Source organism: Cystoisospora suis (genome assembly GCF_002600585.1).
Source record: "Cystoisospora suis strain Wien I chromosome Unknown contig_332, whole genome shotgun sequence".
NCBI classification, from domain to species: Eukaryota; Apicomplexa; class Conoidasida; order Eucoccidiorida; family Sarcocystidae; genus Cystoisospora; species Cystoisospora suis.
The window spans coordinates 10352-26567 of NW_027153133.1; the positions used below are offsets into that span (position 1 = coordinate 10352).

Sequence of the window (16216 nt, forward strand, 5' to 3'; positions counted from 1 at the left end):
CGTCTTCGATTGAGAAGGAAGTCTAAAAAAACACACGCCTTTCTTTTTTGCCGACTTTTTCTTTCTCGTCTTATACAGAAGAGAGAGAAGCGAAGAGCTTGTATGCGGCGGCTATCTCGCCGTATGTGATACACATGTACATAGAAACCGCATGCCGTTGTAGCACGAAGGTGAGGATGAAAAAGAAAGGAGAAAAAGAGGAGGAGACAAAAGCAGGAATGAAAGAGCAAGGTGAGAATGAGAAAGGTGCTGCTGATAGACGATGCTTTGATTGGTTTCTTCGAAGCACCCGCTTGGGCTTCCCCTCATCCCCTGCGTTCAAAAAGAGTGTGAGAGAGCTTTCTTCATTCAAAAATAGCTTCAGTGGACTTCCGGGAGGTGTACATACACCGCATTTGATGTGAGCCGGCCTTTCCCCCGTGATACTTTTTTTTTGTGTTCTTCTATCCACGCCAACTACAGCCTTCATCGCAGTCACCGAGAACTGTGTTTCTTCTTTTCTATCCTTTCTCTGCGCACAGTAACCGGGCGATTCTCAGCAGTCTTCTCTCATCCTACCTCTCCTCTTCTTTTCTTTTCCTCTGTCGTTTTAGTGTCCTTTCTTTCTTCATTCCTTCCTTTTCTTGTCTCTTCCAGAATCAGCCTGCTGCCTCTTCTCTTCTTTGTCTGCTCATCTGTTGGTGTCAGGCCGTGAAAGGAGTGGATGTGAGCTTTCTCCTTTCTATGGTTAAGTCGCCAGCTCTTCTGAGTCGTCTTCATTCCTAAGAAGACAAAATCTTCTCAAATTCCAGAGGAAGATACTTTCTTACCCGGCTGATTCTTTCTGTTTAGAGCTTCGCGCGGCGATATTCGACTAAGGAAACTCCATCTTCTTGAAACACGCGAGAACCCTGTCCCGCTGAGGTGTACATACACATCCACCTGAAACACAGAAGGAGTACGCAGTGTGAATCTGTTTTTCTTCTTTTTCTTCTTCAAGATGATGAACAGACATCTAGCTCCCCTCTTCTCACGACAAGTCGTGTCAGGAGGACTTCTAACTCAACAAACTTGCCACCACAAAGCTAATTCTCTTGACAAATGTAAGATGTTTCTTAAGGATCATTTCCAGCCTCTTTCATCCCGTCAGAATTCCAGCTCATTCGCTGGTATGAGAACAGGGTGCGTGGCTCGCCAGTCTTCTTTTTCTTCTTCAAACCAATCCAAGATCAATGTCTACGTTTATCTCTCTGGAGAGGTAACGTCACTAACACTCACTCCCTCTCGCTTCCCTCCTAAATACAAGAAATTATCCCTTCTTATCTATCTGTTATATACCTATCCTATCTATCTATCTCCAGCCTATCTACCTGTCTCTCGATTCTTTATATCTACCTATCTTTATCTGTCTGTCTTTACCTATCTTCAATCGATCATCCTTTCTTATCTACCTATCTATCTCTCTGTACCAATCTATTTACCTATCTGCGTACCCGCCTCTCTATTCTTTACCTCTACCTACCTTTATCTGTCTGTCTTCATCTGTCTTTAATCTATCGACCTATCTATCTCACCTTTAAACCTGTTAACTTCTTTTTCACCTAAACTGACAGTTAGCTAGAGTGTACATACACACACACATTCCGACCCTCCCAACTCCTAGTATTGGCTTCTCTTGACTTTCACCTGCTAGTTGTTCTTTCTTCATTTATGATGCGCCTCTTCACCTCTTATTCTTCTAAGCTTTCTATCATTCTGAGAGCTACTCTACTTTCCTCATGAATGGTTCTCTCCTGTCTTTGATTCCTCTTCCCTCTCTGCCGTGAGCTCTAGTATCTTTTGCTTCCTCATCGTTGTGAAGACGGTCTCTCTTTCAAAGTCCTTCGTTCTTCTCAGTTGTCGACTTTTCAGTTGCGTGTGTCTATTCTCTTTGTAAGCAGAGATCTCTTTTCACCGTAACGAAGCCTCTTTTGGCGGTTAAAACGTTCAAACTCGCAGATATCGGAGAAGGTAAGCAAGTGACTCTTTCTCTCTTCTTTTCTTTCTTGTTCTTCTTTTTGTCCTTACTTCTTTGTGCTTCTGAGATCTAGTTCTCTCTTTCTCTTGCTGATGAGCAGGAATCTTTGTTAAATGTACCTCTTCACTCTTGCTGTTTTCCCTTCCTGTCTCTTGTTCGTCTGCGGTGTATGTACACTTGGTGACCAAGAATGAGGCGCGTCATCTTCATCCTCCTATCCTTGGAGAAAGAGAGGTCTGTATGTACACCTTAGTTAACGGGCAGGGAGGGAGCGGTTTCGTTCTTTCACGATGAGCAATCTACTTTAGAGATGTAGCGACACATCACACACTTGTAGATGTACCTACGCCTGCATAGAACAATCTCTCTCCTTATACCATAGGTAGGGATAGATGCAGACAGAGATGAATATCTACATATATATATATATATACTTTTGTCTATTGCCCCTTCGTGTTCTTTTCTTCTTGAATGGTCGATGCCGGTTGTCTATTCTTTCTTTCGTTCTTTTCTTTCTTTCTCTCTCTTTCTTCAGGTATCGCTCAAGTCGAGCTTCTCAAGTGGCATAAGAAAGTTGGAGATGATGTGGAAGAGGTAAAATCTCGAGAATTTCCTTACCACTCCTTATCAGTCCTTCCGTAGGAAGAGATGGATGTCCTTCTGCATGTGTCTCTTTTCTTTTCTATCTTCCTACTTCTCAAAAAGATAAAGAAGATATCTCTAGCCTGACTTTGACAATGCGAGCTGTTCACGCTGTCTCCTTCTTTAAGCCGGCGAATCTCTTTCCTCTCTCCTACGTGGAAGATCTTAGGACACCTCAAAAGCCACAGAGAGAGAGAAGAGAAGAGTCCTCCTGTTGTAGATCTTCCCCTTGTTCTTCCTCGATCTTTGTGTTCTTTCGTTCTCTCTTAGATGGATGATCTCTGCGCTGTACAGTCAGATAAGGCAACCGTCGAGATCACTTGTCCCTACACAGGGAAGATCGTGAAGCTACACCAGAAAGAAGGGACAATGGTGAAGATCGGCTCTCCCCTCTTGGACATTGACGTAGAAGAAGACGAAGAAGAGGCCGAAGAGCAACCTAAGACGGAAGACGAGAAACCAAAGACCCCTGTAAGTTCATCTTGAGGAGAGAAGGTTCTTCTCTCATTCTTTTTCTTTCTTCTCTCTTCGTGTCTTGATGTGTCTGTGTCTTCTCCGATTTGCACATGTTCTCGGGAGATTGATATACATAGACATCGGATGGTAAAGAGAGAGCAAGATCGAACAGTCCAAGATACGTACATAGATAGATAGATTAGGGATAGAAAAGAGTAGGAGACACAGAGGTGGAGTTCGATCATCTCGTCGTGTCTCATTCCTTATTCACTTCGATGTGCTCCCTGTGTATAGATCACGTAGAGATCTATATACATACATATATAGTCTATATGTACATGTATCCACGTACGTATGTACATAGATACAGTATTGTATATGTATATATGTGGGATGTGCGACGGTGAGAGAGAAAGCGTATTTTCTTCCCATGTAGAAAGTATCTACGTGGAGATAAGAAAGACGTTCTTCAGCTTGCTTGGTAAGAAGAAGAAGAGATCCAACTAGCTCTCTGCGCTTCATTATCTTCCGAGGATGGAGAGAGTTATCTTCTCTTCTCTTTTTCTTCTTCTTACATCTATTCGGTTGTCCTTCCCTTCTTCATTCTATCTTAAATCATCTAGAAAAGCTCCTTTTTCTCTCTTAGTGGTGGATGTCTCTTCTTCTTCTTCTTCTGTTTGGTTCCTCCATCTCTTCAGTGTTTTCTTTCCTTTCTAGATGGCATCTTCTGTGCCTTTTCGTGAAGATCTCTCTTAAAATGATCTCTTCTTTCTCCCCTTCTTTTCTATGTTTTCTTTCTCTCCTTCCTTCTTTGCGTGCGGGTGACGCTCTGTTCATCTTCTTTACAGTAAAGAAGGCGAGGAGAGCAGCTCAGACCTCTTTCTTTCTTTCTTCATCCTTCTCTTCCGTCCGCAGTTGTCTCTGAGATTTCTTCGCCGTCTTCTTTTTCCGCTTTCTGCTTCCATCAAGCCGTCGTGTGAAAAGTGCAAGCATATACGCGTGTGTTTGTGTACTCGTGTTCTGAAGTAGAAGAGAAGTAGAGAGAATTCACTCTCTCTCTCTCCTTGTTGTACTCGGCTTCGCTTTCATTCTTGTCTGATCGTCCTTCCTCGCTCTCTGTCGATCTTCCTTCTAGCGTTTTCTTCTTCTTTTGGTTGCTGAGACGGGATGTCCTTCTTCTTATCCTTTCTCTAAGCTTGTAGAGAGGGGGAATTTCTTTCTCTCTATGATGTTCTTGGTCTCATCATCCTCATATAAGATATATATATATATATTAATAAGCTTCAATTGTGCGTATCTATCTCTCTTGTCTCTCCTCTTCCTGTCGCACGTCTTTGACCTCTCAACGTCCTCATCTTCAATCCCTTGTATCTTCTTTGTTAAAGAATGACGGAAGGTGAAGAAGGGAAGATGAGAAACAGAGAAAGAGAAAGACAGAAGAAGAGACAGCAGCCGATGGATGGACGAAGGAAGAGACACGCAAAAAGGAAAAAGAGAGAAGAAGGCTGACGAAGAAGAGGATGAAGAAAGAATGATCATGGGGAGGTGAAGAATTGGGAAAGAGAAAAGAAGAGGAGATCTTCACGTGCCAAGATTTCAGAGACCTTCCCTTGTTCTTCTTCTTCTTTCACTCGAGAACTTTTCTCATTTGAATAAGAAGATCAACAGCATTGGATCATCCCGACCAATAGAAAGCTTATATAAGAAGGAACAACTTAAAAGAGACAGAAAGGACAGAAGAAATGTCTTCCGTCAACCGAAGCAACGAGAACCGAAGAAGACTTATCAAAGGATAGAGTGATATGAAGACGTCTGGATGAGAGAAGATGAACTTCTTTACAGCAGAGCCGGAGAGAAGCGAAGAAAGACGGAGTGAAGGAAATTTCATGGAGAGAGAGAGAAGAGATAGACAGAGATGAAGAAAGAAAGAAAGAAAGAGAGAAAGAAAGAGAGACAGATTTTCAAGACAGAGAGGAGAGAGTTTGGAGAAGATGAAGGTATGACAATGAAGGAAAGAGACAGTGATGTGTTGATAGAAGGAAGATGGAGGAGAAGGACTAAATGTGTTCTCTCTCCTTTCTGCAGAGAAGCTCTATTGAAGAATAACGAGAAAGCGAAGAAGTAAACAATGAAGTTCATGATGCTTTTCATCTCCAAGTTGAAGAAAAAGAAGAAGAAACGTCTCTTCTTCTTTTTTGGCTGTGAAACATCCGGCTCCTCCTAGCTCCTTCCCCCTCCCTCTTCTGCGTTACTTCATTATATGTGTGGAATTCTTACAGACTCCTCTCTCTCCTCTCACGTTGTTCTGTCTTTCTCTCACTACTCTCTGTAGACAAGACGCTTCAAGTGTGTGTGAGTGAATAAACCAGCGAGCTAGCTATCTAGCTCGCTAGCTTCCTGTTCTGGTCGTGTGAGTTGTACTTCACTTCCCCTCTCTCGTAGCAGCTACACATACACCGCAGGTTTGGTGGACCGCCCGTGAGAGAAAGATCTTTCGATTTCTTCTTGTAATACAGCACCTTCACGTACATTGTCTCTCTTATCTCTCTTTCTCTTTCTGGCAGCATCGCACGCATATATGCACGCACATTCTCACTCTCACGTCTCTCTCAACCTTCTGATGGCTAGACACTTCAGCAGCGATTCTTTCTATTTCGGTAAACATCTCAAGTACAACGAGTCTCTCCTCTTCTTCCACTCCGTAGTGTTTGCGACTCCTTTCTTTCTTTCTTTCTCTTGAAGAAAGGATGATGAGAAGGAAAGGAGAGAGGTTTTTGTGGGAATGCAAGAAAAAAGAGAAGAAGACAGAGAAGAAGTAGAGCTCGAGCTCTTGAAAAGGATAAGAAAAGACCGCTTGTAGGGAGAGAAGACGTGTGTGTGTATCTATGGATTCTCTATTATGTCTGTAATAGATACACGCCAACAGAAAGAAGAATGTCGGGTTTCTCTCTTGCTTCTTTCAATCTTTCCTCTCTATCTCCTGGTAGTGCAGTTCCTTGTTTCATCTTTTTCGGAAGATCCAGTCACCTCACCTTCACAAAGTCTTTTACGTCCGTGGTTCAGCTGAAAAGTCTCATCTCTTTTTTCTCTCATCTAGGAAGGAAAGAAAGAATGATAGAGAGTTGTGTCATCTGTACTTCTAAAGACACTCAAGCGGGCTGCGTGTGATCGAAGAACCTTCCCGCATATGCACAGGTAGGAGCGAAGGGAATAGACGCCTCACACACCTTCGCTCTTCCGTCCTCTTCTGCTTCTTCTTCTTTTTGTGTTCCATCTCCAACTACCTGACTCTCTCCGTGAAGAAGAGGAGCAGCGGTTTCTTTTCGTTGGTGCGCTGCTGTGAAAGATTACTTTTCAAAGTTGAGAGAAGAGATAGAAGAAGAAGAGGGAAGATAACAAGTTCGTGTTTCGGGTTGGGGAAGGAAACACTCGAAAGAAGGAAAAGATGCAACTTCGTGTTCTACTTAGCTACACTATTCAGGTGTACATACACTTGAAATAGAAAGACACTCCGGCAGAGGGAGACAACACACGTCTTTCTGTGTGACTAACTGGTGGTTCTGTGAATACATTCTTTCAGTCTCTATGACTTCACTCGTTTGTCTGAGGAGAAGAGCACGAAGAGTGCGTTTGGAGGCCGAAGTGAAGAGAAAGAAAGAGAAGAAAGGAAGAAGACGGCATGCGAGGACAGGCTTCCAACCTGTAGCTTTAACCTACTCTCTATGTTTCTTATTGTTGATGCATGCAGTGTCCTTGTCCTTCTTCATTGAAAGACGACCACAGGAGAAGCAACACTAAAGACGTGCTGAATGAAGAATGACCCGCGATGGTCTTCTCGGAAAGGAGTAGAAACTGAGAAGCACAGTCCAGCCAAACATCTCAAGAGATTCTGGGGTGTATATACATACCTGGTTGTATACTCTATGTGTGTTCCTGCGGAAGAGAACACAGCCTACATACACCTGGGCTTCTGAATAGCCGGGAATTTCCTACAGAAACTGAGGAAGTCGACAGCCCGCAGATACGATTCTTGTGTTGAAAGAAGAAAAAGAGAAAGAAAGAAAGAGGGAGAAGAGTCTTGAAGAAGAATGTGAACCAACCTGCCCTTTCTTTCGTCAAGGTGAAAAGGGAAGAGGAAAGAAAGATGGATGATGATGCTGCTGTGGACTGTAATAGTAATAAGGATCACTTCTCAATTTTCAGTCAACACACGCGCTGGATTTGAAAGTGTGTATGAAAAAGACATCCGTCTGGCTATATATGGGGCTCTTCATCTTCTTCGTCTTGTAGGCCTGCGCGCCAGATGTATCATAGAGTGAAGAAGGAAGAAGAAGAAGAAAGAGACAAGACAGATGGATGGAGACTTCACTACTACTTCGACCATTATCACCTTGTACATACACCTCAGACTGGTTTTTTGTCTAGTGTACATGCAGTGTATCTTTTCTGCATGCACGCAACATACCAGTAGATGTGTATATATACGTAGCTCTATCTATCTATATATCCATAGGCAGGAATGTGTCTGTGTTGAGCATTTTTCTCTCTCTTTTCTTTCGAAAAGCTTCTTTGGTGTGAAAAAGAGCTGCAGTTCTCGACAGGGGGGTGAGTGAGAGAGTGTGTAGTGTATGTACATACATGCAGGAAGAGAACAGAAGAAATCTCTCATTCTTCTTCTTCTCTCTCTCTCTCTCTTCGTCTCTGAGATTTCGATGGAAGGCATCAGCAGCTGACTATTGTCTATTCAGAGGAGCAAGAAGAGGTATCTCTTGCACGAAGCAAAACGACAAGAAGAAGAAAAAGGAAAGAGAATGTTAATGAAGAAGAAGAAGAAACTGAAGGGGCAGAGAAAAGACAGAAGAATAGAAGACACCTGTGTCTTTCCTTTCGACAGTTATGTAGATACTCGGACAGGTTCCCTATGATCTTCCTTCTTCCTTTAACTAAAAGACAGAAAGATCCAAGTGAAGAGAGAGCGAAAGAAGAAGAAGTGAAAGAGAAGGAGAGAATGACGTGGGTTATTTCCAGTTGTACCTCTCGTTCTTTCTCTCCTTTTCTTGAAATAAAGACATGAAGGCAAAGACTAGGCGAATGTCTCCATTATTGTGTATATATTTACTTCTTCTGCTTGTTTTGCGAAGAAAGGAAGAAGAGGAGGAAGCCCCACGATTCTCTTCAAATTGTACCTTATTCTGATCTTCCCTGCCTCCTACTGGATGGTCTGTCTCTTCTATCCCTGTATATTTCACATTGTATATCACTCATACTTTTGTTCTCCTTTTCATCCTTTCTCTTGTCCGTCAGTCCCACTGTATACATTCCTTTCTTTCTTTTTTTCTTTCTTCTTTCTTTAACTATCTACCTTTCTTCTTCTCTCTCCTCTCCTCACAGATTTCCTTCTCTTTTTGACCTGTCATCTTGCTATCTTCAGGAACCTGTCACACCCTCATCCCCAGCACCTTCTTCGCTACCCGCTTCTTCTTCTTCTTCTTCTCACAGAGCTTCTTCTTCATCTACCGTCGAGGTCTCTGCCTCTCCAGCAACCCGACGCTTTGCTAAAGAGAAGGGAATTGATCTATCCCTCGTGAAAGGGACAGGACGGCATGGCTTGGTCACAAAGGAAGACGTCATTAACTTTCTTAATCGAGGAGGCGTCTCCGAGAGTGCTGGTGGATCTTCTCACCACGAGCATCATTCTTCGGGTGTATCTACAGCAGGAGGTCATGGCGCGACAACAGGAGAGGAGTCTTCGAAACTTTTACAAAGGCCGGAGAGAAAGGCTTCGAAAGTCCAACTGCGTGGGTTCTCAAGACCTATGGTGAAGGTAAGATAGGCGGGAAGAGAAGAGGAGGAAGAAGAAAAAGATCACGAATGAACTCTTCTTTCGTCTCTTTGTGCATGCAATCTCTCTCAGTCACCTATTTGGAAGAACTCTCTGCGTGAATGTATATAGAGACATAGTCCCACACAGAGCTTCATATATGCATATACAGCTATATAGGGGTGTCTTGTGTAGGAAGAGGCAGAGTCTGCTTGTACGCTTTGATCGCTCAATTTTTCTTTCTTTCTTTCTTCATCTCCTCCCTACATGCCATGGTCATGCATGTATCAGCACACTCCCTGGAAGTCCTTAGGCAAAGAAAGCTCAGGTCGCTTTCTCTCTTTCTCTCTCTCCCTCCGCTTTTCACTCTCTTTATAGACCTATGTCTATAGATCTGTATATAGATCTTCATCTGGATTTGGCATGTCTAGATCTACATCAGAATGTCTGCTACTATTCCTGCGTCTTTGCTCCATGATCTACCGTAGGGACTCTTATCTCAACTCTAACTCATTCATAGTCACAATAGTTGGATTAACACACACACTCTCTCTCTCTCTCTCGCTCCTACATCACATACCACCGTCCCTCTCAGCTCTCTTCGCTCTCGGTTTGATCCTCTCCCCTTACATCTTCTTCCCTTTCTCCGTTCTATCTACCTATCTTCAACCTATCTGTCATCTATCTATCTACCTATCTATCTTTCATCTCCCTATCTCTCCCTTTCTTTCTTCTTTCTTTTCTTTCTTTCTCTCTTGTTTTTTTTCTTGAAAGGCGATGAACGAGTCTGTGAAAGTCCCGCAGTTGAATATCGGAGATGAGTTTGATGTGACCGATCTTGTGAGAATGAGAGAGTCCATGGTGACCGAGACGTCGAAGAAATACAACATCAGGCCTACTTTAACTTCTTTCCTTATCAAGGCGATCAGCCTAGCTCTGGATGACTTTCCTATTCTCAATTCCAAATTCGATGCCGCTTCTGGAGACTCGGTAAGAAAGATTGAAAGAAAAAGATCGAAAGAAGGAAAGATCTACACATAGATACAGTGGTAGATAGGTAGGCGGATAGCGGCTAGAGGAGTGAAGCTAGAGAGAGATATGTGCATAGCTCGCAAGCAAGATCTACAGAGAGAGACAGGGGTAGATAGATAGGTAGATAGGTCAAAGATAGATAGATAAATAAAATAAAGATAGATAGATAGACTGAGGGGGGTAGAGGAGTAAAGACAGAGAGAGAGTTGTATCTCTCAAAGAAGGAAGATGAGGAAAGATCCTAACTACGTAGGAACGAAGGGAGAAGGGGTATAGAAGCAGAAGGATAGAAGGGAAGGTGAGAGGGAGAAGAAGAAGATGATTTATGTTGGGAGTGCATGCGAGGGGGAAGAAGCAGCCGGTGTGTATGTGTGTACTTCCTCCTTAGCGTAGAACATTTCTTGATGTATATATACATGTAGAGCTATGTATATCTATCTGTACGCATGTATACAGCATGGGCTTGACTCTCCTAGGCTCTTCGCAATTGATAAGTTCTCTCTCCAGTTCTAATCCATTCTCGTATCTCTCTACCTATGGAATACCTCTCTATCTCCAGTAGATAGGTAGACTGAATCTAGCAGATAGATGCCATGTGTGTGTATGCTGTAGGCCTATCATATTCTAAGGTGCAGATAGATAGATTGAGTGTCTTGAGAAGACCATCTTTGTATATGTTTCATCCTGAGATAAAAAAGTGGCTTTATGTTTTGTCCTTCCTATGCAAGGAGAGTGTGTATATCCTCTCTCCTCCTTTTCTTGGAGGGGTGTCTACTTCCATCGAGCTCGATCCACTTCCTTCCTTCTCTCCATACCTACGCTTCTTTCTTTCTTTCTTTCTCTTCTTTCTTCTCTTCTCCTCATCTTTCTTTCTTTCTTTCCTCTTGTCGTTCTTGGTGTGTAGTATACGCAGTATGGCTATCACAATATTTCTGTAGCCATGGATACACCTAACGGTCTAGTCGTGCCGAATATAAAGAACGTGCAAGATCTCTCCATTCTCCAAATTCAAGCGGAGCTCCATAGACTTCAAAATCTGGTATGACAAGAATCTCCTTCTCCTCTACCCATACCAACGTCTTCTTTCTTTCTTTCTTGCGATCTTCTTTTCGTTCTTCGTCAAAGAAGTGAAGTAACACAGCGAGTCAATCAATGTGGAGAGATCGATAAGCCATTTCTTCACCTCTCCGTTTCATACAGATATAGGTTTATATGTACGGCGGGGAGACATATGTATAGATGCATGCATACACATAGATAGATGTATGAATGCATCTGTACTATAGAGTGGTGAATGTGTGGACCCTTTTCCATGCATTTTTCTTTTTACTTCCCATCGGAAAATGTGTGCGATGGAGGTCTTTCTAAATATTCTTCGTTTGTATATCTCTGTATATATGAGTAGACAGCACCTCGTTGCTAGGTGGAGAAGAGAGAGAGATAAATCTAAAAATGAATGAAATAGACATGGAAAGAGAGGAAAAGGGTGAAGTCTATCTATAGAAGTCTAGATAGATAGATATCTATCTATATGGAGATACAGCCTGAAGAAACCAACAGAGGAGAGGGTAGATATGCAGGTGTACGCAATTCATACAATACACGTATATCAGAGTTGAGGGGTGAAAGGAAGGAAGTATACCAACCCAAGATGATCTTCTTCTCTTTCTTATCTCTTTCTTTCTTCCTTCCTTCCTTCCTTCCTGTGTTGTTCCTTTCTCTGACTAGATCTTTCGTACTCCTCGACAATGCTGCTAAAGAGACTGTGTTTTAACAAGAAGAAGAAGAAGAGTTCTTTGCTTCGTTCACTCTTACAATTGTGTCTGTCTTTTCTGTCTCTTTTCTTCTTCTTCCTTTACTCTTTATTAGCTCGCTCTCTTTTCTTTGCTTTTCCCTCTCCTGTATCTCCCTCCGCTCATCATATATACGGTGTCCCTAAACGGAGTCATTTGCACCTCTTCATCTTTCTCTCTTTCGTTCTATCTATCTTTCGGCGTATTCGTGTTATGTGTATCCTTTCTTCTCTAGGCGAAGAATACTAAACTGTCTCCAGGTGATCTGCAGGGAGGGACAATAAGTCTCTCAAATGTCGGAGTCATTGGCTGTACGTACGTGCATGCACTTCTCTTCGACGGCCAGGCATGCATCATAGGGGTGGGCGAGATGAAAGATCTCCCTCGCTTCAATCCCCAGGGAGAGCTAGAGAAGAGAAAGATCATGTACTTTGCATCGACGGCTGATCATCGACACTGTGACGGAGCCACTGTCGCCAGATTCAATCGACGGTAAGGAGAATGCTTGACGAGGGGATAAAGAGAAAGAGATCGTAGGGGTACTAAAGGGAAGATGGGAAGATCTACGGAGAAAGAAAAACGTCAAGAATGAATAGAGAATCGCGCAAAAGACATGGCGGGGAGGGGAGATAGATGTGTGTAGGTATTCTCATGCACTTGCATGTATACCTTTCTTTTCTACGTACATATATATATGGGCGTATATACATACGATACCTATTTATATACATGTCTACACATGTGTATGGTGTAGGCGGAAGGATATGTACGTATTGGCATGACGGAGTAGAGACACACAGCTCTAGCAGTAGGTGGCAGTGGAGAGGCGTAGATAGATTGGTGGAGAGATAGAAAAGTCTTTTTGAGATTTAAGAAGTCTCTTGAAGAAGCAGGCGGAGGGAGAAAGAAGTTTCTCAATTGCCCGATAGGAGTGACGCTGAGGAAGAGATTCTTCTGACCTCTTATCAAGCGAGAGAAAAGTAGGTCAACAGCAGATCAGAAAAGGAGGATAACTCTTTCTATACAGGCAAGCCAAGTGAAGCCTCCCAAGAGGGAAGATGACGATTTGGAGAATCGCCTGGACTTTCTCGCAAGTGTCTGTCACCATCGTCATAATTCTCTTTCTTCTTCTTTTTCGATCTTTCTTCTTTCCTCTTCGGTTGATCTATCCATACCTCTTCATAAGATTCTTTAGAGTCGTCTGCCTTTGGTGTATGTACACTCGCCAGTAGACAACTTGAGACATATTACAAGGGCTCTTTCTTTCTTTCTCCTCCATTCTGGGTTTCCTTTCTTTCTTTCGCAGGATCAAGACTCTCTTGGAGCAGCCCGAAGGTATGCTTCTACACCTTCGATAAATTCTTCCCACACGGGGCATCGAGATGCAAGCATACTGCCAGCTGGTCGCGGGAACGTAAAGGATAGAGAAAGAAAGAAAGAGGAAGAATGAGCGTGAATGAGCTCTTGCTTTTCATGGAAGAAGGGAAAGGAAAGTGCGAGAAAGAGAAAGGATGAAAATGGCTTGGCTGTTGAGACGTGGTCCACAAGATATGAGGTGTATGTACACCTGAAATGAGATGGGAGTGAGAATTCTTTTCTTGATGCGTGGGCGGGGAATCTCGGGTGTATAGACAGATGAAAACAAGAAAGAATTGTTTCATTTTAATGTGAATGTTTCCTAACAAGCGATCTTTTTCACGATTGATGTGGTAGATAATACAGTGTCATGCAAAGTTTCTCTCCGTCACCCCCGGCTATGTTCGTTTACGGTGAGTCTTGTCTCTATTATCTCGATGCATGGATGGATCGATGCTTCATCCCTTTTCTTGTCTCCTATCTCTCGCTTTGAGCTGTTCGTTGAGTGTACTTATCTGTGCCAATTCTTCCTTTTTCTCCCCTTTTCATTCCTTGCAACATGTCTGTCTCTCTGTCTGTCTATTTCTTCTTGTAGCTCCATTAATCAGTCCACTCCTACTTATACACTCATGGTGCTTGTGTATGTTGTTTCTTACCGCAGATGTCTTTTCATCGTAGAAGAATAGAAGGTAGATAATAGACTTTCTCTTCTCTTTTTCTGCCTTTGTAACGCTCCAGGATGGGACCCTTCATGAACGCACTACCGAAAGTCTATTCATCTTTCTACCCCCCCTTATGTATATAGGTAGTTCAGAGAGAGAGATAGACATCGATCGCCCATGTCTGCTTGAGATGTGCTTGTAAGTTTTCTTCTGCTTCTTGGTGTGTCCCTCGGTAAGAAGTCTAGATGACGTGAGTATGTAAGAAGAGATGGACGAGGCAAAGAAGAGAGAAGAAAGTTCGGGCTGTTGCCATCTTCTTAAGAAAGGAGAGAAGGACAGGATCTACATATCTATCTGTGTGGTGTATCTTTTATGCTTAAAGAGACTAAAGAAAAGCATTCTTGATGAAAAGGAAAGTGTCTATTGTTGTCTTTTTTTTTCGCTTCTTCTGAAATGTTTCATGATGGTCCTGGTGTATGTACACCTCTCTCTCTCTTCATGACCTACGCCTCAGTCCTCCCCCTGGAGGTGTACATACACCTGAATGTCTACTCGATAGATAGACGCATAGACAGATAGATAGGAGACCACCTAACCTGCAACAGAAGGTATCATCCTTTTGCTCTTGAGATGCATTTCTCCTATCTTTCTATCTCTTCTGTCTGTCGATGGATCTTCCTGTGTTTCGTGCGATTCTTCGGAGTGAAGTGCCGTGCTTGTTATGTTTTCTTTTTCTTCTTTTCATCAAGAGGAGAAAGAACGTTTTGCTACTCAATTTGAGAAACACAAAAGCTTTTCTTCTCGTTGACGCGCTGCTACTACGTCTACTTCTACTTCTTCTTCTTCTTCATCTCTCACCTGAGGAAAGCCCAGTTCTCCAGGAAACCCCGAAAGAGAGGCGACTTGCTTTTTCTTCCTTTTCTTTAAGTAGCGCGAAAGGAAAGGCTCTTTCATGAATTATCTACGTCATAGAGGTGTTGGCACGAGAACTTTTCAAGATGAAGAAGAAAGACCGTTAGCAGGCCATGCAAAATGAATTTCTCCAAAGAAGAATTGACACCTGAAACAAACCATAGATCTATTAGAAGGAGAAAAATGAAGAGATTGAATAGAGAGAGATCAACAGGTAGAGAAAAAAGTAAATGAAGGGGGTGCATGGATAGATTAAAGATAGATAGATAGATGTCGAATCCCATTCCTCATTACCAACAAGTCTCCTGAGATGTTTTCTTTCTTCTTTTTCTTCCGTATTCGTCTCCATCTTTATGATATCTTCTTTTCCCTTGTTCTTTTAATACCTTTTAGCTAGGAAATCTCCAGATGGAGGACAGGTCACCCATGTATCTAGATCAGCAAAGAGACACTGAGCTCTCCATTGATCATAGTCAATCTCTTCAGGCTTTTCAGCTGGTAAAGGTGGATTGCATAGAGCATAGGGCTTTTTACATGAGTCGCTTGAAGAAGAGACACAAACCTTGAGATAAGGACAGCAAAAAGTCCCAGGGAAACACTGCGAATTCGCCACACAGGGACCGCAGACAGTTGATACGAACCCGTCGGCTCCTTCACATAGCCAGGGCTTCTCTGAAGGAGATAAGACCACACGAGGTGGAGGAGAAGAAGAGGGGAGGAGAGAAGGTGAAGAGGAGGGCGAAGAAGAAGAGGAGTCTTCGGGAGCATCAGCTGAAACAAAGAAGAATTGAGAGAGAGAAAGAGAGAAGAGAGGGAGTGCTTCAAGGGCCGTAAGAAGGGCAGGGGAAGGAGATGAAGAGAAAGAAGAAAAGCAGGAAAGAAACAGGATAGAAAAGTATGTACGACCATGTTTGGAGGCGTATAGAGCAGAAAAGAGACGAGGGGAATCGTTGCAGTAGGAATATGACTATCGACCCTTTCTTTCCCCTGTCTCCATCGAGGTCCTTAACACGGCTACACTCTGACGAGGTATCTATCTCGATACACAGAGAGACAGACGCACAAGCCACGTATACATAGGCACATCTCTCTCAGCGTTTACCTATGTATCTCCCTCTATATATACATATAGGTAAAGACATGCTGTTTGAAGAGCAGAAAGAAGATATTCTGAGGTGTATCTATATAGGTAAGAGGTATGAGAATAAGACAGTCACTTGAAGTATGCTCCTTTCTTACGGCTATCTTTGTATACATTTCTCTATGTTGAATCTATCGATAGGATCTAGAGAGAGAGAGATATGGCGAAAACTACTCCAAAGTGAGTCTAGAGAATGGATACGACAGGGACAAGAAAAAGAAGAAGAGTAGAGAGAGACGCGACTTCTCTGTAGAAGAGAAAAGCCAATGTTTCTTTCCCTTTGATGTGTACATAGTGGAGGTCACATGCGCGTGCATAAATGAGTAGGTGTGTATGTACACAACCTTACAGACGTCAACGCATAAATCCGTAGATCGTATCTTATATATATATATACATGTAGGC

At 42.8% G+C, this 16216-nt stretch overlaps 1 protein-coding gene across 1 annotated transcript; it reads left to right on the top strand.

The window, feature by feature from the left end:
• The first annotated feature begins 230 nt into the window (after nucleotides 1-230).
• On the top strand, nucleotides 231-14476 carry CSUI_000862 (dihydrolipoamide branched chain e2). The gene is made up of 9 exons (XM_068061069.1): nucleotides 231-1237; nucleotides 1920-1989; nucleotides 2532-2590; nucleotides 2909-3109; nucleotides 8526-8918; nucleotides 9690-9905; nucleotides 10852-10986; nucleotides 11976-12232; nucleotides 13047-14476. Exons 1-9 carry the CDS (start codon nucleotides 980-982, stop codon nucleotides 13096-13098), a joined length of 1641 nt encoding a protein of 546 aa, XP_067926955.1. The 5' UTR covers nucleotides 231-979; the 3' UTR covers nucleotides 13099-14476.
• Nucleotides 14477-16216: the final 1740 nt, after the last annotated feature.